The following is a 21,026-nucleotide window of genomic DNA, read 5'->3' on the forward strand; positions in this document are numbered from 1 at the left end:
GGGCTTCAAAGTTCAAATCCGGATCAAGCAAAACACCGATATTTTTAACCTGCAGTTTGGCGTTTTCTGTCAACGAGCTTAAATTTGTGAGCATTTTATCTCTTTGGGCTTTTGCTCCAATGACCAGCGCCTCTGTTTTATCTTTGTTGAGTACCAGAAAATTATGTGACATCCACATTTTAATATCCTCAATGCACTTCGTCAGGTTCTAAATGAGGCTTACATCATTAGGCGATACAGAAATGTAAAGTTGTGTATCATCAGCATAACAATGGAAATCAATGCCTTCTTTCCTGTTGACACCGCCTAGTGGTAGCATATGATGAAGATTTAATAAAAACAGGTCCCAGAATGGAGCCTTGTGGAACACCGCACGTACTTTCTGTTTTTGAGGATGAAATATCACCTAGACATACAAATTGATCTCTACTGGTCAAATAGCTACTAAACCAATTGGCCACTGTGCCGGAGGGGCCAACCCATCTCCGCAATCTATCAAAGAGAATATTGTGATCAACCTAATCGAATTCTGCGCTCAGGTCCAAAAGTACAAGAACCGATGCTTTTTTTGTCATCCGTGTTAATTCTTAGATCATTAACAATTTTAACAAGAGCTGTTTCAGTGCTATGTAGAGCATGAAAAATAGATTGGAATTTCCCAAATATACAGTTAGTATTGAGGTAAACATTTAGTTGTTTGAGAACTAAGTTTTCTAGAATTTTACTTACAAACGAAATGTTGTAAATTGGCCTGAAATTATTGAGCCATCGGCGGATCCTGGTTACTTTTCTTAAGAAGCGGTTTCACCATGGTGGTCTTAAGTTTCTTGGGACAAATACCTGTAGCTAGCGAGTGGTTTGCAATGGCAAGCAATTCTTCGACCACACAAATATATATTTTTTAAAGGAGGTCGGGATAGGATCAAGTGAGCAGGTTGAAGGCTCGACGTCCATTACTTCTTGCCTTAGCATCTCCGAGCTGACAAAAGTAAAGGTGCTCGTTGTTTTTTCATGCAGTGGGCTGGGGCACTGGAGCAAGGATTCGCACATATTATGTTTATCTTGTATTTTATAATTTCTAACTGTAGTTACCTTGCCTCTGAAGTATGCCGCAAACTCTTCACATTTGGAAACAGCGATGTGGTCAGAGAGGTGTATAGGGGCCAGATTAATAAGGCTCTCAATTGTTTAGAAAAGTACTCTTGGGTTGTTTTGATGGTTATTCAACCAATTTCGAAAAATAAGACCGTCGAGCATTTATAATTGCGTTATTGAATATCGTGAGATGCCCCCTTAGAATATCAAGGTTGACAATTTGTTTTTTCTCCAATTCCGTTCAGCCTTTCTGCAATTCCTCTAAAGAATAAGAACGTCCGATTAGCACGATTGGCTACGTATGGTGCGAAAGAAGTTCAAGGTGCATGCATACATGTAATGTACGAACATTGTGTTGTTGCTATGTGTCATCGTAATTGAGTAATTTGCAGGTACTTTTTTTGTATTCGGAGCACGATGCCAGTGAACAGTTGCCGACTCTTTTCGAACTACAACGCGGGATCTTTAAGGTCCACTGTGAAGCAGACGGAGAACAGCAATTTATGGTAAATTTACGCCTTGCAGTATTAATCAGGGTGGCCTGCCAGATTCGAACCGTGAACCTCCGCAACAATCGGCGCACATCCTACCACTGGGCTGCGTCATTGCCCCCTTTCCCCCCCCCCCCCCCCACACAGAAAGTTCCTGCAGTTGTTTTTTACTCGGTGCTGCGTAGTCATGTAAAAGTCAAATTATGAACTCGCCTGTCCTCCACCAATGTCATGCGATGTACTCGTCCAAAAATACCGAGCAGCCTCCACTCACGTGGTCTGGACCCTGACATTGGGACCCTGGCCACTGTCGCCACAGCTTCACGGTGAGAACGTGCCGGAGGGAACGCTTACGGGTTTACCACCCTTACGCGTAGCCATGTAAAAATACAATTTGAAACTAAAATGTTTTTTTTTAAATGTGCTCATTATCTTTTGTCAGTGTCAGTAACGAAGGCCACATGCTTTGCCACTTGTTACAGGTTAACGGCGCGTTGCGGCATGGTTTTTCTTTCCACCGTGTTGCTAAACTGTACGGAAATATTAAGAAGCGGCATAGTGGCCAAATACTATCGAGATTGCACCTCCGATTAGCGCAGTACGGCTACGTACGGTGCGACGAAGTTCAACATGCGTACATACGAGATTGCTTAATCGTTACTGCAGCTAAAGTAGAAGGGTGCCATGATTAATTGACATGCTCAAGAGCTGTATCGCAATGTGCACAGGCATGTGGCTGGCTATGGGCAGGCGTGGGGCATCTAGTGTCCGTGTCGGGTTGCTGAAGGAAATGTCACAGACGCGTGCTGGCAGCGTGCTTCTTAAAAGCACAACCACTGCACTGTACTTGAGAATACATTTGGCAGGGTACCAACTGAAAGACGTTTTAGTGTGTCTAAGTATTGGATCGAAACGTTTTCAAAACTCAAAAAAGTCTAAAATATGTTTCCTCTGCCTATATTCCTTGAATGGGATTAAACTCATAAAGCATGATCGGTATTATTGGAAACAAAAACAATAGTCACCAAAATTGCAATCGATTTATCCGAACAGATTTGAGCTCCAGACGGCCCTGGCTTTCTAATGACAAAACCAACTCCGTGCCCTCTGCGCACACACGCACGCACACACATCTCGGATCGGTGTGAAGGGCACGCACACACTTCACAAAACATGGCATCGGGCCACAGCCTCGATGCGGAAGACTACAGCCTCTACAGCAGCCTGGGGGAAGAGGAGCTCATCAGGATGGCCGTGGAGCAGAGTCTGCAGGAGGTGTGTGGCGGTGACGGTGCCCCGGTCCAGCAACTCAACGCAGCCACGGCCACAGCGACCCCGGGCCTCCGCAGGCCGCCGGGGAGCCAGGGTCGCCGGTGAATTCCAAACCCTTGAGTTCCGCCCACAGTTCACACGCTCGAGGGGGGAAAAAAAAATCGGTGGGTTGTTCGAGAAGTGCGGATGGCATAGAAGCAGTCGAAACAATAGGCTTGCGCGTCACTCGATACGCTGAGTTGAGGTGTTTACTGATTGATGTTTTGCTGGCTGACGCTCTTAGCTGGAGTGGTCAAAAGGGTAGTCACCTTTCTTCTCTTCCGTTTATTGCCTTGATGTGTTTTGTATTTTCGATGGATTTGTAAGTCACTCTTGAGACGCCAGGGCATTTAAGCAATGAAATAACATCACTAATTCAGGTTTGTCAAATACCGTATATGCCGCTGAACAGGGTCCCACATGTTGTATGGAGTGCATTTGCCAATAACATCTGGTAATCCTATAGCATGTTTGGCAAGCCTGTGCCAACAAGACGCAGATTATTGCAATCGGTTCAGATTTTGCTGACTTGGGCCAGTGCTGCTTGATAATGTTGATATGGCAGTCCAATAAGCTAATCGACGCAAACATTTAAAAAATAAATATGTGGAGAGATAGAATGGAGTTCTGCTGATATTTGCTTTTACCAATGCATATGAACACTTCCCAAAGCTCGCATAAGTGTGGAGATACCGTGACATTGACTTGTACCGTATAACCACCTTGCGTTTTGTACAATCCCTGGCTTCAAATTAGACCTCCCCCTGTCTGCTGACCTCAGTTCAGAATGTTCGTGGGTGGTGAGATCCTGCTATGGGTTGTCGGTGAATTCCATGCCAGGCATCAGCCCTAGGAGTGTTGACTGAAGTGAGCTGAACCCACTCCCGGTTGGAAGTAAATAATTTTTTTTAGAATAGTGAAGTATTTTTTTGGGTTTAACACCTAGGCTTTCGTGACCAATATCATCCGTAATACAGTTTTTTTGGGATAGATCGCGTACTTATAAATGTCTCGTTAAACCTGCCACCACCCAACACAGCCAATGAGTAAGGGGTTGTAACGTAAACAGAACGTGCCAATTCGTTACTAGTACAGCACACAGGTGTGTTGGAGAGCAGATCCACAACATTTACAATCTGAGTACGACGTTTCGCCAGTAATTACAACTAGCATCATCAGGTGGATAGCCAGATTTGTAACAGCCAGATTCGAATTGGCATGCTTTATTTACATGACAAAACCTTACTAATTGGCTGTGTCGGGTGGTGGCGGGTTTAACGACACATTTAAATTAACGCGATCTAACCCATAAAACACCTGTATTATGGAAGTCTTTTTTTCCTATTTTTTTATTTTACCAGGTAAGGCCCACTGAGCTTGTTCAGAAGTGGCCTGGCTGCGAATGACAGCTGAACGAGGTGGCTCATCGTGTGGAAAATTATAACAGCCAAATACTCTCAGCGCATGTTTCTAAATGTGGATGGAAAAACCGGAGGATCCGGAGAAAAATCGACGCCACCACGGGGAGAACACTCAAACTCCAAATATACAAGCGTCAGGGTCTATATCGGACCCACAACTTAATGCATACAACACGAGGTCGTTAACATCTCGCCACCGTGGCGCTAAACATTTGGAGCACACATGAGTGCATTGAAACGATGGGTGTCGCAGCCATTCCTCATGTACACAGGAGGGGGTGGGAGCTACGTACGTGTGTACTGTTGAACTTCTTTCGCACCGTACGTAGCCAACTGTGCTCATTAGAGGTGCGCGCTAATCCGAAGAGCTCGAGCAGAATGCACGATAGACACCAGCGGATCGTATCGTTACTCATTCTGCTCAGCGTTTAACATTTGTTTCAAGTTTGTTTAACAGACTGTGCCGTGCCTTCCCCCATCGTTACCAAGCATAGGGAACATCTGGCATGTGTGGCTAGATGACATTTATTCTTCCATACATTATCCAGGCTGTGCATTATTCACACTGCGGCTTATCCAATTTACTGGTTCGCTGTTTCCCATGCAGTCCATTAAAACCCTTCGCCATGGCAGGCAAGGAACCGATTCATTATGCCTGATAATATAATTTGTTCAATATTGAGATAAAAAAAATATATTTTAAGGTCTGCATTGAATCAAATTCCCAATTTGTCAATTTTTGCTTCAGCACTAATATATTATTTCAAGCCACCTATAACCTTACTTGTTTGCAATGTACAGTATATTGTTTTTTTTGTCATATTTGTTCCAAATATGTATTTCTCGTTGAGATGGAAAGTGGCATCGCAGGACCACCAGCGATGGTGTTGGCACGGGAAGGCCTTCGTCCAGCAGTGGATCGGCAATGGCTGATATGATGCTTAAACAATTATTCCCTTCTGGGGTTGTTAGGGTCGTGTTCTCCCATGGCTCGCAGGACCAGGAGGGCCTCTTTAAGCCTCCAACAAACAAAGTCAGTCCATGGAGGAGCATTCCACCACCAGTTCAAGAACAGAAAGGGTAGGTGTGTGTGTGTGTATGTTTAATAAAGGTTCTCCCGTGCATATACTCTGTGCATAAACTCCAAGGGTTGTGTCCCGGAGTGTGTGTGATTAATCTGAGAAAAAAAATCTGGAAATCAGGCTTACGTATTAAACTTTCTGATCCGAATAGATTTTTTTCTAGAATTAATAAAAAAAATGTTTGCTATCACAGGAAAACATGTCACTTAGATTACACCACTTCCGTGCTCCCCCCCTAATAGTGGCATGGCATCATATGGCATACGACGATGTTAATTTTGTTAGCAAGAAGAAACGTTAAGCTCTCATAGAATGTACATTATCCGAAAATTCGAAAAGAACATCCGAAATTGACCTTAGAAATGTGAAAATCCTCATTCAGATATATTTGTAAGAACCCCAAAACTCATCCCTAACGTGTATGCAAGTTATATATAAACATGGACACCTACTGCGCATTTATTTTTAGAACTGGATTGGAGGATCTTCCGCCGCAGTAGCGTGAGCATGCAATTGGAAGAGCTGCGCCTTTACGTGTTACTATTATTGTACAGTAAGCATGCGACGAACACGACGAGGGCTCAGTGTTGTCGCCCTGCAATACAATACAGGCGATTAAATAGCCGTCACGTGGAACCACAGCAAACAACACGTGGCGCGCGGCGCTGGCTGGCCGCGCGCCCATGTCACACGCGCGTCTCCCCCGTGTCACGCGCGCGTCTTCCGCGTGTGTGGGGACCGCGCGCAACGGGTCATAGCCGTGACTGCCAACAAGGGGCTCTTCCTGCTCTTCCAAATAAGGCGGATAATTTACGGTGACCGAGGGCTTAATGCGTGCATGAATGTTATCCGGGGCGCTGGTATAAACGGGAGGTGGCACGCGACTACAGCCTTTGCGAGAGGTGATACTACTTCACCATGCTGGTCAATACGAATTGGTGACGGGTGTGTTGGGGGGGGGGGGAGATGCCCCGCACCGGTTCATATATCTCTCAACTGATGTTGGCCATGACCAGGAATCGAAACTTCGATAACCAGGTTTGTAGTGCGGTCTGCTTACAACCTTGCCACTGATACATGTGCCGGGCGTGGAGACATTATCCTGGAGACCCTGGTAGGAACGGGAGGTGTGGTGCATTGCAGAACTAGAAGCCACCACAGGCTTTGCGAGAGGCGTTACTTGATGCGGTGTTCGGGGCGCAGAAATCTCTCTTTTTTATTTTCTTCTGGAGCTCAGTTGCCCGGGGACAGATGCGGCTAAAACGAATCTCCGATATCTGAGGCTCCGCATCTGTTGCCATCCTTGAGGAGGCTGCTGGACCCGGTGTGGGAAGCCGTCTCCGCGGATGACGGCACGGCGCTGACTCGGCTGCGACGCAGCGGCGCGGAGCTGAGGGCCGCCACGCCGCACGGCTGGATGGCCGTGCACGAGGCGGCCTACCACGACAAGCCGTGCTGCCTCGGCATCCTGCTCCAGGGTGAGCGAGCAGCAGCTGCAGCCCGTCACGTAGAAGGGAAACAATAAAATAATAAAAATATAAATCAATAAAAATTCTCACGACGTTTCGACTGCAACACAAGCAATCGTCATCAGGTGTGAAAACCACGGGAAGAAAATTTGAAAAAAGTGGCGGGTTTTTTTTTAACGTTAGCACCACGGAGAGCGATTTGACAGTTTGTTCGGATGGACGAGTCCATCTATGTTCGGAAAAGAGGAGGGGGGAGACGAAAATATTGGATGCGGTCTGAAAGCCACCGTAAGCTAACGTTAAAAATAACCGCCAGTTTTTTCAAATTTTCTTGCTGTGGTTTTCACACCTGATGATGATTGCTTGCGTTGCAGTCGAAAGGTCGTGAGAATTTTATTGTTTTATATTTGTATTACTTTATTGTTTCCCTTATACGTGACTTTACCGAAAGAACCTTGAATATGAATCCCTGCAGTCACGAAAGCTTTAAATCAAAATGTAATAGTTTATCTGGTGAATATAAATAAAACACTAATTTTCAGGGTCTCATTAGGGGGGGGGGTGGGGTGGGTTGTATCCCAATCGTTCCCCCCCGACCCATGCATCTGCCAACTGTCGGCGTAGCGTGTCGCCACGTTGGCTGTACCGTCGCGTTCAACTTTCGCGGCGCTCTCCGCCCGCTGCTGCAGCTCACCCCGACACGGTGGACGCTCGCAGCAAGCAGAACGAGACGCCGCTCTACCTCGCCGCGTACCGTGGCCACGTGGCCTGCGTTCGCATTCTGCTGGCGGAGAACGCCACCGTGGACGCCTGCAGGCACGTCAAGGAGACCCCGCTCTACAAAGGCGAGTCGTTCCCGATCCGGCATCCACACGCGCAAGCAGGCGAGTTGTCTCGGAGTCTGGGAGATCAACGGCCCCCGCCCCACGAGGACAAAGGGCTGAGGGGCCGACGGTGAAAGCCACAAGGTCAAGCTTAAGTTCACAGCTGGTGGGAAGCAATTTAAACATTAAATGACGATGTTATGTTTTTATTGCTTTATTCACGACAGAATACATTTGTAATTCCGTGCACTTTCCACAACCCCGAATGACGTTGCCATCTCCCTTTCCCATTTCCACTTGGACTGTATCATGCACGTGTTGCAGGGTACAGCCTTTTTTTAACCCACCGCCAGATAAATGTCCCTTTGTTCCATATCGGTCGTGGGGGTTGTTTGACCATACTTCACCATGCTGGTTAATACGCGTTGGTGACGGGTGTGTGGTGAGGGGGGTGCCCCGGACCGGTTGATATATCGCTTAACTGATATTGGACATGACAAGAAATTGAACTCCAATAACCAGGTTCGTAGTGCAGTGCCATTGATACATTTCGACGATGCCTGTCTTGTGGTCTGAACTTTGATCTTGATCTCCACCCTTTCCTTGCCTTTCCAACCCCCTCTGCAATCCTTAAAAGTAATCTCCAGTACTGGGGGAGGCGTGCTGCTACGGCGACTGGCAAAGCGATTAAATGGACCCTGTCTCAAAAAACAAAATCTCTGAATAAACGCTTTGCCGCATTCAAAAACCTGTCGCCGCAGCCTGCGAAATAAACAACTCTGAGGTGGCGTCGCTGCTCATCGCGCGCAGAGCCGACGTGAACTACCGCAACATCTACGGCAACATGCCGTTGCACGAGGCCACGTCGAAGGGCAACCTGGAGCTGGTGAAGCTGCTCGTCGCCTACGGGGCCAAGCTCCAGTTCAAGAACAAGTTCGGCATCTGTCCCTTCTTCATGGCGGCGCAGTGCGGGTGCCTGAAGGTCGTCCGGTACCTCGTGTCTCTGGGTAAGCGTCACGCGGTGTGTGGGGGGGGGGGGGTCTTCATTTTTTAACCGAATATTTTCCTTGAAAACACAAAAACAACAACACGTCCTTCAATAACACCGTGGCCTCGTAAAGAAGAAAAGTGAGCGATAGGCAACGTTTCGGGCAATGGGCCTACTTCTTATTCGTAGCACACACAAGTAGAGAGGTTAGAGAGACAGGGTAGGCAATAAGAGTTGGAGACTGCACTTTGCACCACGGGGCTTGAAGAGTACAAACAGCATCACCACTCATAGAGCAATGAAAGGATCTACAGGGATTGACCTACAAACTATGTTCAGCTTGCGGAGGCCTTCATCCAGCAGTGGAAAGATCATGGCTGATGGTGACAATGATGACTTTAGCTAATTTCATTTAAGCCCTGCTGTGTGCACGTGATCGCATCACTGTGGCACAACCGTGCTGTCCTTTTACTGTTTCGGTGGGCACAGGCGATAGTTTACCGCCAATATAGATGCCAGTGATGAAGGCAAGGAGGAACGCAGAGAGGGAGTAGTCCTGACGCGCACCTTCACGGCATCCCTTCGGGGGAACACGGAGGGGGTACGGCGTATCCCGTGAGCGTCACTTAACCTAGCACGCGAATACTTGACGACCAATTTGTATCTATCGAGGGGCAGCAACCCTTCCGTGCCCCCTGTCCACCTTGGCGTCCCTCTGCCAGGAGGTACTCCCACCACCACCATCACGAACGTGTGCTTGAGCTACTGGTTGACGACCGCTTTTTTTTGCAGGTGTTGATGTGAAGAGCGAGGCATGAGTGACGGTGCTGTGTTGCAGGTGTTGATGTGAACAGCGAGGCCTGTGACGGCACCACGGTGCTGTTTGAAGCCGCCAAGAACGGCCACGCGGACGTGGTGGAGTTCTTATTGTCTCAGGGAGCCGACCCCAACCGACCTACCAAGGACGGGCTGCTGCCCATACACGTGGTGGCAGCCAATGGCAATGAAGGGTATGTGACGAATATTTTTTCTTGTTTTGAAAAATTATATTTCTGTTTTCCCCCACCCAATTTTATTCACTTGTCATGAGACTAATTAATTATTTATCCATTGAATATCACGCAGGGCAGCGTGACCCTTCGTGTTGGTGGATATCGCAAAGCTACCACTGCAGAAGGATTGCCTTCTCCGGGATAGAGAAAAATAGGACATCACGGGAACAAGAATGAGAGTGGTGTATTGTTGTGTAATTAACAAAAAAATGTGACTTTTAATGTCCCGGAAAAGCCTTACTAATTTAGCAAGACAGCTGCTACATCAACAGGAGGACAATCCTGGAAAAAAAAATAGGACAAGTCGAAACCCTGCTGGAAAACTCAGCAGAGGGCAGCACTTTCCCTACACTGTTGAGCCCGATTTAATCACAGGCCTGGATTCACACCCAAGTTCTCAGCGGTGCTGGTTCAGCACTCTGACCTTTGACCTACCCAGTCACCTCCTGGGCACAAGTATTTTTTTCAACAAAGTTGGCAATTTCTTCTCTGATATTAGGACTTTAGGATGTAAATAACAAAAATAAATCCCTCCCGATGCCCCCTGGGTAGGTTGCTGGAATCGCTATTAAAATATATTTTCTGCCGATCGCCTTTGTCTCCCTAGTGGCGATGTTTACACACCGCACCGGGTACTCATTTGAGGCTGAGTCGACCTAGGGGAGGAGGCCCATGACCGGTTCAGATAATCGTCACCGGTGTTGACCGTGAACGTGAATGGAACTCGGGTTCATAGCGCAGCGTCAATAACCTCTGCACCACCGCGTGTGTGTACACGCGTTATCTCGCAGGATCGTCGAGCAGCTGCTGATGCCCGTGACCGACGAGCGCCAGGTGAGGCGGAGCGGCATCAGCCCGCTGCACCTGGCCTCCAAGAACGGCCACAGCGACGTCCTGGAGCTGCTCCTCAGCAGCGGCGGGCTGGACGTGAACGCGACGCTCTCCATGGACCGCTCGCGCCTCTACGAGGACTGCCGCTCCACGCCCCTCTACTTCGCCATCATCAACGGCGACTACCGCTGCGCCGAGCTGCTCCTGGAGGCTGGCGCCAACCCCAACATCGACCTCCTCAACCCGCTGCTGGTCGCCTCGCGCATGCACGCCTACCCCCTGGTGAGGCTGCTGCTGAACCACGGGGCCAACGTGAACGCGTACATCCCCGCGCGTCCCACCGCCTTCCCGGCCACGATCATGGTGTGCCTGCGGGACCTGCGCATCCTCAAGCTGGTGCTGGAGCGCGGCGCCGACGGTGGCGCCTGCTTCGAGTGCCCCTTTGGCAGCGGGGAGCACCCGCCCCTGCCTGAGAAGCTCAAGCCGTGGGAGGAGAGGTGGCTCAACGGGCCTGGGAACGTCCTCCAGGTCGGTCGGTCGGTCGCCTGCCGGGTTAACGAGCGGCGTTGTTCACTCCTCAAGAGGTGGGGGGGGGGGGCACAGTTGGGCAAATCGAGCCTCGTTTGGCTAACTGGCGACACGTCGTACTCACATTGTAAAGTGTTGTGGATTTACTCGCCAACACACCGGTGTGCTGTACTCGTAACGAATTGGCGTGTTCTGTTTCCGTGACAAGCCTTACGAATTGGCTGTGTCGGGTGGTGGCGGGCTTAATGACACATTTATATTTACGCAATATAACCCCCCCAAAAAAACACTCTTATGGAGCCTGGAAGAATCGCTCGTTGTTGCTTGCGCAAACTCGTTTGAGTTAATAAAACAAAAATGACCGGACGATTTATCCAACGTGAAACAAAATACTTGTATTCTCTACGTAATAAAGCGATTCGCGAGGCAATTTACAAAGTACTCTACACGAAGTAAAAACCAATGCAGACTATTTAATACAGGGCCTGGAATCGCTCCTCAGCCTGCACAAGGTCCTCGTCTCAGAACGTCGCTATATTTGTCGCGAGTCGCTTTGACACAGTGTTGTCACTAGGAAAACCCACAATGTTGATGCGACACAATTGCAAAGTTGGCTATACTGGTTAAGGTTAAAATCGATTGTGCTCACGATACACACAGAGTATCATATATGCGAGATCCATGATCATTTTCCATTGGTAAACGATGCTGCGTGAGAGTGGAGCGGTTCACACGCTGTACTACGATTCCGGCAATTTCCATTCAAATCCAGGCTAGCCCTAACATCAGAAGCGAGTTAATTGGTTTCCACCCCACCGCCCCTTTCACCAGCCTGAACTGACCATCGTGGTGAAGTATGGTCAGTCAGCCAACGTCCATGGCTGACACGCAGTTGGGAGGCCCTCATCACACGGTGGATTGACAAAGGGCTGTACATGCACGTGCGTGTCGGATTTACAAAGGCTGTCACCACATCGCAGTGCTTTCAGATGTGCTTCTGCGGCCGTCTGGCACGCTCTTCTTTCCGAAAAAAGGAAGCCACTGGCGCTGTGCATTTCTAAATAATCCGGATTGAAGACTCATTTCTGTAAAAGTGCTTTCGTGTTTCGTTTGTTGTCCTTACCCAGCACCTCCGTTTCGCACGGTTGGCTAGTTACGGTGCGAAAGAAGCTCAACATACATTTCAAAGTTTGCTTTAAACTGTAGGCTGCATAATGGCTGTGTGGTGTCTGCAATGAAAGTTGCCATTGTGGTCGAACGGCACCGTCGTCGTCGTCCTTGTTGTTGCTGTTGTTGTTGTTCCGTGTGCAGTTCTGTGAGATGGTGGCGTCCCCAGAGATAAACAGCTGGGCCGGGCCCATCATAGACACCATCCTGCACTTCGTGGCCAACGTGCGCCTGTGCTCCAGGCTTAAGGAGCAGCTCGACACCTTCCAGGAATGGACCTTGGTCAAAGACATTGCAGGTGCGAATGTATGTGTGTGTTGAAACCCATATACTCATTAAGTCTGTTTCCCTTTAGTCTGCTTCCAACCTAGGTGATCCAGAGAGGCGAGCTGCTATAGGGAGTTGTTTCAGTGTACAAGTGACAGGAGGACCGGGGGGGGGTCATGAATAATAGGACAAATACAGAGCACCGCAACCACAAATATAGCATTTAACATCAACCGCTCGCATTCATAAGAGTGAACCAACAACCTAGGCCGCTCATCAAGATATTGTCAATGGGCACAGCACAGCTGATTAAACAGGTTTCAGTCACATTCCAAATTTGAACGTACTGTGACGATATGCCAGTTAGGGGCCGTCCATAAATGACGTCACGCGATTTTGGACGATTTTTTACCCCCCCCCCCCGCTCCCTTCGTCACACGGCGTCACAAAAAGTCAGACCCCTCTCAAATATGACGTCATAAAGCTCTGCCCCCCCCCCCAAATAAAACATGCTTCAAATCGCTTTAAACTATTGTCATTGTAGTGCGTATTTAACGTGCCGCTGCACTCTGATGTTGTAGGAGAAAATATTTATTAAAACGTTTATTTAATGAAGGTGAACGTGTTGTCTATATTTATTTAAAGTTGCGCATTTTGATGTGACGTCACAATTCTCAACCCTCCCCCCCCCTCGTCACACATCGTCACAAATATCCGACCTCCCCCCTCCCCCCCTAGGTGAGTGACGTCATTTACGGACGGCCCCTTACCCCGTTGACTTGTCACTCTCGCACGACAGGCTGCCCACGACCGCTGGCGCACCTGTGCAGGCTGCAGATCCGTGCCAGCGTGGGGTCTCAGCGAGTGGTTTTGTTGGAAAAGCTGCCCCTGCCTCGCCCCCTGCTCAACTACCTGCGCTACAAAGACGACGACGCCGACAGCGTGGCAGTCTGATGGCAATACAACTCCCCCCCATTCGTTTATTCGTCCACCCGTGTTGGGGAATCGGTCCACCCAGATGGACTAGCTAATCAGTCTTACCCATAGTGTTCAACCATAACGTACCTCTATTTCCCCCGCTTCCCTCTTATCGTTGATGTTTCCAAGTTCTAATAACTTTGCTCTGCCCACATATTAACTCTTATTTATTACAAGTTTAAGGGTGCTGTTTGTTGCTGGCTCCTTGGTATTTCGGGCCACTAATGCCTGCCGACGTTGGAGGTGAGGTTAGAATTGGTTAAAAGGTCGGTGTCGTTTCTATTTTTTTTTGCCAATTTTTATTCCTATTATTCCGTACGAGTGTTACCCAATGAGACAAAGGAATGCAGGCCAGTTCTTCAACCTGCAGAATCATATATTGAAAACGACCAATGACATAAATTCAAGTCACCTCCCGTATCCAAATGCCCAGCGACACCATATATATAAAAATATTGTAAATCTAAGACCTGGACTATAGCCATATTAAGTGAAACAAAATAATAATGTAAAGTGCGTTTTTGTGTGTGCGGTCACTGTTGACTGTCTTGAGACCATCACATTTCTACACTTGATAACAAGGATTAAACAAGGGGTGACTGAAATTCGTATGTAAACTCAGGATGACAACGGTGGGGATTCAGTCCGACGATTGATTTTTCTACCCAGTCCACTTAGGTGCTCTTTTTTATATTTTATTTGCCCCTCCACATTCATAGACGCATGTTCTTGCTCTTTTTTTATGCGTCCGTATATAACGAAGTTAATGGAGGTTTCATTCATTAACTTTGTTTGGTTTGCACTTTCATTTGGATGACTTTTGAAATGCTTTGCATTATTTGTGGATGTCAACAAAAAATGGTGCAATACCTTTAGTACATTTAAGCAGCAAATTCATTTCAAAAGACGCAGTGCTATACAGTAAAGACAAAACATCCTAAGTGCAAATTATGAAAATAATCCCAGCACTATTTACGGTTAGATGAACAGAATAGGACCTTTTGTGGTAGTGTAATTTTAAATTAAAAATATAAAGGTATACATTTAAGAACCCCAATAGAACATAGCTTATAAATGTAATTTTTTGTAATTGCACACCGTACCTTGAAATAATTTACTTTCAAGCACTTTTCAGTGAAACATTAATCGCATAGAAAATGTTGCGTGGATTTGAAAGTACATTTTTAAGTGTTTCATGAACAGACATGTTTAAAATGCATTTTCAATTGTTTGTTATGCTTGTTCAATTATAATAAAGTGAATTCGTGTGCACATGGAAATGTATATACATCTTCACATGAACACGACAACACTCATGCATACGTTGCAATATTATAGAATGACTGCTGGCAAATCCCACTTTATAAATACATCACTGCCAATTCGTGTTTAATTTCACAAGGTAAAGGCTCAGCCCTGCAATCGCTCACCACTGCTAAGCAGGAGGGGCTCACCAAGAGGGAGCTCCAGTGCCTCTCGAGAGGGTATCTTTGGCCTACTTTCCCCACGCCAGCCAGCTGTCATGGAAGAGGTGGACGTTCCCACACTTTATCCCACGACATGCGGCCTGCTGATTGATGAACTGTGGTGCAACCATTTGTACAGATACCTGGACAGAGTTGGGGGAGGATGGAAGAAACCTGCCCACACATTCGTAATTCTGAATCGTTTACTATTTAAAACGAGGGGGGGGGGGCGGAGTTGTGGCACAGTGGTTAGTGCACTTCACTGTGATTAGGGCTAAGTATTTTTTTTCTTCATATTTAGAAAATCCCTCCATCCTCTGGACAGAACTTAACATTGCCCCCTCTTGTACATTGACGCCAAAAACATGAGCACAACATTTAGAAGACTATATTTTTCTTTTAAATCATTTCACAACAGATAAAAATGCCATAGTGCACAAACAGCCCTGCCTGTGAAATAAAAAAAACATCAGTAGCAAGAGATATCGAACCGAATCCTGTCTTTACTGCCCTGCACTAAGTGTGAAGTATGGTCAAACACCCACAACTGATACTCTGCGGGAAGGCCTTCATCCAGCAGTGGATTAACAACGGGTTGTAATTTGCAGTTATACCATAGAGCACGAGAAGCAGATACTGCGAGATGTATTGTGAATCACTTTTATTCCACCTCAATGAAGAAACATTCAAATTGAATGTATGTACAGTATCTTAATTAGCTCTTTGACCTTGCAGTGACTGGTATTTGCAATTACAAAGCAATTGTAACATATCCTTGTAATCGCTAGGGCTTGGAAATATGGCGGAGGATAGAAATATGTACACCGTATGTACAAAAGATGGAAAAAGTGCAATTTTACATAGATGTTACCTGAATTACTTAATTTGGTTGAAGTTACACTGTCCAAAATGTTTCTTTGCCAACAGCTCCACAGAATACAATTATGAAAAAAAGAAAAACCACGAAGAGACCACGAGGTTTCACCCCGGATTATGCCATTTAACATGCAACCCAAAGTTACCTTATGCATTTGTAAGTATAGAATAGCGCAGCATCAAACTCCGAGTCACTGACAATCAACTTTAACCCAAGTCTCGTGTAGTCAACACTGGCCAAAAAACAGATCCTGTATACTGTCATGCAATTTGTTCATTATGCCATTTATACACATACATAAAAGATATCCCAGTTTTATGTGTCATATAAAACCAAGCGTAAAATACACCAAAAACTCTTATTATACTTCCCATCATGCAGTGGTGATACAATGTATCATATTCGTATATTGGATGAAAATAAATGCCAAACAAAAAAGGTATAACTCCACATTATATTATGTTAAAGCAATTTACCATATCCTCCAGATTGTAAGACACTTCTTAAAGTAAGACATCCCAAAAAATTATGCCGGGTGTCAATACGGTTATACAAACTTGATCAAAAGCACACACGTACCTAACAGATTATACGACGCATCCCAGCTCTTGAGGTGCGTCGTATAATGTTTTATAATCCAGACATTACAGCAATATTCCAACACCTGCTCTTGTGCACACGTTACCATGGGTATCACACGTACAAATGATATCCTTAACACAAATATATTACAACCATTTATAGAAGGCACTTTTAGAAATTAATACAAATTGAAATTCACATTTTTTTACATAAATCATTAAAGAAAACAAAAGAAAAAATAAATTGTTCAAGGGAAAAATAAATAAAAAATTCCTATTTAGGAGGCCTGGTGTCCATACATTTTGGAGTGAAAATGGTACATTTTTTCATCCTATACAAATATATTGATCCTCAAAGACATTTAGGAGGTGCAATTAGGAGAACTGCAAACTCATGAGATGATGTCCAAATTGAAGTGTGCAATATTGCTGAATCACCACATTTATGGTAATGCTTGTACAAATACCAGATTTGTAAAAGCTAGTGTGTAACTAGAGTTTGTTAGAAACCATAATTTGTAATAATTATACGGCATATTTTTCAAAGTTTGAATTTTTAATAAAATTGGTTGATAATTTATTAAACAGGGTAAAATGCACAGTATTCAAAGTCAATAATACAAAAATCCACCATCAAATTCAAGCTCTCCAATAATATACTCTTACGTGAAGCCATGTTCTGAAAATAATCTATTTTCCCCAAAGCCACCTTAAACAAACATGAAACATAGTACATCTCTATAAATTACAATCCCGACCCAAGCAGTGATATGTCCAAAAAAAGGGTCACAAATAAAAAATGTATCTTTTGATAGTGTTTATACGAATACACCTATCACAGCAACAGGCAATTACAAGAATCATGGGCCTTGGTCCATCTGTTTTTCATTGTGGAATAGATCCCCCAAATTCAGGTGTTCACAATAAAGAACTGTACAATTATTTTCTTTCGCACAAGGAACTCGTGCGTCCAACTGAGCCTTCAATGGCCCATCGCGGCCACCCTATCCCCGCTCAGATGGTTAGGCGATAACAAAGATCCCCCGTATAGCATTAACATACTATTGTGGTGGTAAGCAAGCACCTATAGCCGGTACACACACACGGTACTCAAAAGCGTCCTCACATATTAATGACTTGCACACCATTGTCGGCGTGTGCATACGTCTTCAGGCGTGGCTGCCGTGGCCTCAGCAGCACGAGCAGGCAGAGCGGGAAGAGGCAGTAGCCGACCTTCTTGGGCTCGGTTCGGGTGCACGACACCAAGAAGCAAAACACCTGGAGGTAGACAAAGAGGAGCAGCGCCACCCACAGCGCGAGCGGCGCCGACAGAAGAGCGTCCCTGAGCCACGCGAGTCTGCCTCTGGCGCGGGCGCCGGACTCGGAGGCCACGCGGTCCAGGGCAAGGGCCCCGTAAGAGTCGCTCACGTCGAACATGTAGTGTGCCAGCGCTAGGCTGGCCAGCATGTAGAGACCCAGGCACACCCAGCCCATCCGCTGGCGGAAGTTCATGTTGCTCCATGCCATATGGATGCTGAAGCCAACATGCCTGCAATGACGTGGGTATGGGGGGGAGAATAAATAATAAGCTGGTGAAAATTATGCTGCACACGTGTCGGTTATGTAATGCCCACCAACACGTGTTTGTCTTCGTTAGTACGACAGGTAGCTTTAGGGGAATAATCAATTTGTATCCTGAATTCGCAAATAGTCCTTACTGCTTTGGTTTCAGTCTCCTCTCCAAGTGTTGGGCAAAGTCTTTGATCAATTTGTGTAGCTGTGAAGACAACACTTTCCGAATTGAGAGCAAAACTTTACGCTACAGGTTTGGTTTATATGGGATTGTGTTTGCACGAGTAGAGACGATCCTGTTATGTACGGACAGAGTTAATGCACAAACGATTTCCACCTTATTCTACTTGCGAAGCATTACAAATATTATCAATACATTACTTCCAAATAGCTCAGGCAAGTAAAAAGAACTATTTCTTTTATCTCAAGCACATGCACACATGTACTCTGCCTAGAGGTATTGAAGACGCATGAAACATTCCATAGTTTGTCAATGTACACATTAAATCACTGCAATAATAAAACATTGAGCACAAGCCCTGACTCGTACCACTGTATGGCAACTGGCAGACTTTGAAGTTATTTTGAAAGCCGTGTCATATGTGAGATCTGTCATCATAAAGTCACCCCTAAAAGGAACAATCATATATTCACGAATAGGCATCAATTATACACAACAGTTTCGTGTTCTTTGGTTCTTTCAGTAAAGTCACGTAGAATGAGAATAAAATAATAAATTGATAAAATAAAATAACACAATAAAATTCTCACGACGAGAAATTCTCACGACGAGAATTTTATTGTTATTTTATTTTATCAATTTATTATTTTATTCTCATTCTACGTGACTTTACCGAAAGATGAATCCTTGCAGTCACGAAAGCTTTAAATCGAAACAAAACAGTTTCTTGGTGTATGTCCACACAAAATTACCAACTTTTGTGAATCACGCCAAGAGCCTCTTTCGCGTCAACATTTACTTAGTCGGCAAGCTCCGTTTAATAATACACTCCACAGGAAAAATGTAAATTGGCCCAAGGAATGAGTTGCAACTGTTAAGCCAGGCCAAAGAGTGCAATGTCCTTATCCTTAACACACATCGGCAGGTTGAACGTCTCTAATCGTGCAAGCGATGAGTAATCACGGCTGCTGATGTAGTGAAGATAAAGGAAGCGGGGAGGAGGAGGATTAGTATCTACCCGTGTTCGGACGTGGTTGAAACCACGGCTGCTGATGTAGTGAAGAGGGAGGAAGAAGCGGTGAGGAGGAGGATTTTGGTTCGGTTCCTGGACGGGGGGAAGCGGTGGCCCAGGTGCTTTGTAGCTCCGCTGTCCAGCTCAGGCCCGGGAGATGTTGGAGAGGTGATGGGCGGCTTTTATGAGCTCGGAAGCAGCGGCCCTGGTTCCCGGCTAGAAGGGGTGAGCTCAGGTCCGGGGTGAGTGGTGGAGAATCCAGAGACTAGTGTTGTTAACAGCTCCCGAGAGATGAGTTCTCTGATCCTGGAGGATAGATTTCAGGGTTCCCAAATGAGAGGTCCACGTCCTACACGACAGGTCCCATCGAACTATCGGGTACATACGGGGTGACATCGGTGAAAGGACTCTTGGTCGTGGAGTGTTCAAGTCCTAGAATGGAGGTGCAAGGATCATGAGGTTCCAGATCCAGGACGAGAATTCTCAAGTACTAGAGCAGAGGTCTCCAATTCTGTAGTGCCTAATAATGTTGAACTTCTGGGACTGTGAGAGGCGAGGGTCCAGCCATATCCCGCCGCTTACAAGGCGCGAAACTATTGCGCGGTCCCAACAATGTACAAAGCACATAACTTGGGACACGAATTCCCAGATCTTGGATAAGCGTTCCTAGGTCTTAGGCGATCTGGCTCGTATCGATTCCAAGTTCGTGTGAAGAGGTATCAGATCCAAGGTTCAAGTCCTGTAGTGAAAAATGACAAGTCCTAAAGCAGAGCGTCCATATCCTCGGCGAAACGGGTAAGGAATCCCCTGCTCCTAGAGGCGAGGTCCCTGGTTCCAGACGGAAATCCCAGTTTCTGAAAGAGTTCCTCGAGAAAATGTCCCAGGTCCTCTAGAAGAACCACCGAAGTGGTGGATGAAGAGATCCCAGGTCACCTGCCAAAAGGTGTCGCGTCGTAAACGCAAGAGCTATCAGCTCTTTCAAGAGAGGACCACAGCTATACAACAACAACAACAAAAAAATCCCACCTTCTAGACAAAGAGTAAAGGGTCCTTACGTACAACGCGAGAGCTACCGAGGGCCTGGCGGCGAAACGTCGGGCTTCGCGATCGCGCCTCCCTCACCCGGAAAGTGAGAACCCGTCCCCCCCCCCCGGCACGTGACTCGCCGTCTCACCGTCCCGCGCACGTGCGCGCAGTGCCTCGCGTTCCGGTGTCACGCGCAGAGAGTTGACGTCGAGGAGGCACCGCGGGTGTCGTGCCGTTTGTACCGTCGCCACCGATGTGTGTCGTCTCCGCCGCCGTCGTTGTTGTTGTTGCAGCGGCCACAGAAGGAAGCCGGCGGCCTCGGCGCGTCGAGACGCCGCAGCCGCGATACGCCGACGCGTGACGTCAATGACGTCGTCCGTCGATGACGTCACGCGTGCGCACGGCATCCAGCGGCCACGTTGCTTAAGGAGCTGCTGCGCTCCGTGTCACGCGGATGGAATCAGAACGCTCACTTAGAACTGCGTGAGGAAACCAATGAGCTCGTAAAGATTTTATGTTTTATTCACAGGCGTATAGAAAGGGGGGGGGGGGGGTGCGGCGAGTAGGACCGTCAACAACAATAAACACAAAAATAAAACATAGGATGGGACGGGCGGCGTTGTAAGGGGGCCATTATGCTTCATGTATACAGTGTTGTGCTGTGAACACTCGCAGGGACATGGCTGCTTGTTGTGTCCTATCGGCGTGGTCGACTGCGGGGGTAACGTGCAGCCGGCCTCGCCCGCGTGACGCCTCCCATCCCTCACGTAATATGGCCGCCGGAAGCAACTTGAGGGCGGGGGCAAG

The 21,026-nt window shown here is 46.8% G+C and overlaps 2 protein-coding genes across 10 annotated transcripts; one reads left to right on the forward strand and one right to left on the reverse strand.

The window, feature by feature from the left end:
- The first annotated feature begins 765 nt into the window (after positions 1–765).
- LOC116939659 (ankyrin repeat and SOCS box protein 2-like) lies at positions 766–14,778 on the forward strand. Of its 5 annotated transcripts, XM_076063943.1 has the most exons (10): positions 766–1,912; positions 2,737–2,861; positions 5,291–5,398; positions 6,709–6,878; positions 7,559–7,714; positions 8,455–8,700; positions 9,520–9,691; positions 10,525–11,092; positions 12,404–12,557; positions 13,326–14,778. In XM_076063943.1, exons 2-10 carry the CDS (start codon positions 2,782–2,784, stop codon positions 13,478–13,480), a joined length of 1,809 nt encoding a protein of 602 aa, XP_075920058.1. In that variant the 5' UTR covers positions 766–1,912; positions 2,737–2,781; the 3' UTR covers positions 13,481–14,778. The 5 variants fall into 5 exon arrangements, with proteins under 5 accessions (XP_075920058.1, XP_075920064.1, XP_075920046.1 ...); XM_076063949.1 differs by having other exon boundaries at positions 766–2,861; XM_076063931.1 differs by having other exon boundaries at positions 768–2,959.
- Positions 14,779–15,614: 836 nt separating this feature from the next.
- Positions 15,615–20,949, reverse strand: LYSET (lysosomal enzyme trafficking factor). Of its 5 annotated transcripts, none has more exons than XM_032948355.2 (3): positions 20,462–20,949; positions 19,200–19,499; positions 15,615–17,977 (listed from the first exon to the last, which is right to left on the reverse strand). In XM_032948355.2, the coding sequence occupies exon 3, from the start codon at positions 17,953–17,955 to the stop codon at positions 17,551–17,553; it is 405 nt and encodes a 134-aa protein (XP_032804246.2). In that variant the 5' UTR covers positions 17,956–17,977; positions 19,200–19,499; positions 20,462–20,949; the 3' UTR covers positions 15,615–17,550. The 5 variants fall into 5 exon arrangements, with proteins under 5 accessions (XP_032804246.2, XP_032804244.2, XP_032804245.2 ...); XM_032948353.2 differs by having other exon boundaries at positions 20,368–20,949; XM_032948354.2 differs by having other exon boundaries at positions 19,200–19,932; positions 20,368–20,479.
- Positions 20,950–21,026: the final 77 nt, after the last annotated feature.

The sequence above is a fragment of the Petromyzon marinus genome, chromosome 6 (genome assembly GCF_048934315.1).
Source record: "Petromyzon marinus isolate PM22_M1 ecotype Great Lakes invasive population chromosome 6, UKy_Petmar_22M1.pri1.0, whole genome shotgun sequence".
Classification (NCBI taxonomy): Eukaryota; Metazoa; Chordata; class Hyperoartia; order Petromyzontiformes; family Petromyzontidae; genus Petromyzon; species Petromyzon marinus.

Coding starts and splice junctions, on each gene's coding strand:
- LYSET (XM_032948355.2), bottom strand. CDS start 17,955: ATGGCATGGAGCAACATGAACTTCCGCCAGCGGATGGGCTGGGTGTGC.
- LOC116939659 (XM_076063931.1), top strand. CDS start 2,670: ATGACAAAACCAACTCCGTGCCCTCTGCGCACACACGCACGCACACAC. Junction 6,879..7,558: donor CCTCGGCATCCTGCTCCAGG/GTGAGCGAGCAG, acceptor CCGCTGCTGCAG/CTCACCCCGACACGGTGGAC. Junction 9,692..10,524: donor GCAGCCAATGGCAATGAAGG/GTATGTGACGAA, acceptor GTTATCTCGCAG/GATCGTCGAGCAGCTGCTGA.